Source organism: Larimichthys crocea, unplaced genomic scaffold (assembly GCF_000972845.2).
Source record: "Larimichthys crocea isolate SSNF unplaced genomic scaffold, L_crocea_2.0 scaffold52537, whole genome shotgun sequence".
Lineage (NCBI taxonomy): Eukaryota > Metazoa > Chordata > Actinopteri > Sciaenidae > Larimichthys > Larimichthys crocea.
The window spans coordinates 1-811 of record NW_020856860.1 but is presented as its reverse complement, the minus strand read 5'-3'; the positions used below and the strand labels follow the sequence as shown (position 1 = coordinate 811).

General features: G+C 54.9%; 1 protein-coding gene across 1 annotated transcript; it reads left to right on the top strand.

The window, feature by feature from the left end:
* Positions 1–6: 6 nt before the first annotated feature.
* On the top strand, positions 7–806 carry LOC113745207 (spore coat protein SP65-like; the record flags this gene model as incomplete). The annotated part of the gene is made up of 1 exon (XM_027276676.1): positions 7–806. A coding segment is annotated over exon 1 (637 nt), but the record flags the coding sequence as incomplete, so codon positions are not given.
* Between the last annotated feature and the right edge of the window lie 5 nt (positions 807–811).

Sequence of the window (811 nt, the reverse complement as noted above, 5' to 3'; positions counted from 1 at the left end):
AACAACCACAGCCAGTGCAACAACCATAGCCGGTACAACAACAACAGCCGCTCTAACAACCACAGCAGCTGGAGCAACAACAGCCACTCCAACAACCACAGCCAGTGCAACAACCGAGGCCGCAGCAACAACCACAGCCGCAGCAACAAACACAGCCTCAGAAATAACCATGATCGGTGCAACAACCACGGCCGGTGCAACGAACACAGCAACAACAACAGCCGGTGCAACAACCACAGCCGCAGGAACAACCATGGCCGCTCCAACAACCACAGCCGCAGCAGCAACAACAGTCGGTGCAACAACAACAGCCACAGGAACAACAGGTGCAGCAACAACCACAGGCAGTGCAACAACCCTAGCTGGTGCAACAACAACAGCCGCTCTAACAACCACAGCAGCTGGAGCAACGACAGCTAGTGCACCAACAACAGCCGGTGCAACAACCATAGCCGGTACAACAACAACAGCCGCTCTAATAACCACAGCAGCTGGAGCAACGACAGCTGGTGCAACAACAACAGCCGCAACAACCATAGCTGGTGCAACAACCACAGCCAGTGCAACAACCAAGGCTGCAGCAACAACCACAACCGCAGCAACAAACACAGCCACAGCAATAACCACGATCGATGCAACAACCACAGCGGGTGCAAAAACCACAGCCGCAGAAACAACCACAGCCGCAGCAGCAACAACAGGTGCAGCAACAACAACAGCCGCAGGAACAACAGGTGCAGCAACAACCACAGCCAGTGCAACAACCCTAGCCGGTGCAACAATGATGGCCGCAGCAACAACCACAACCGCT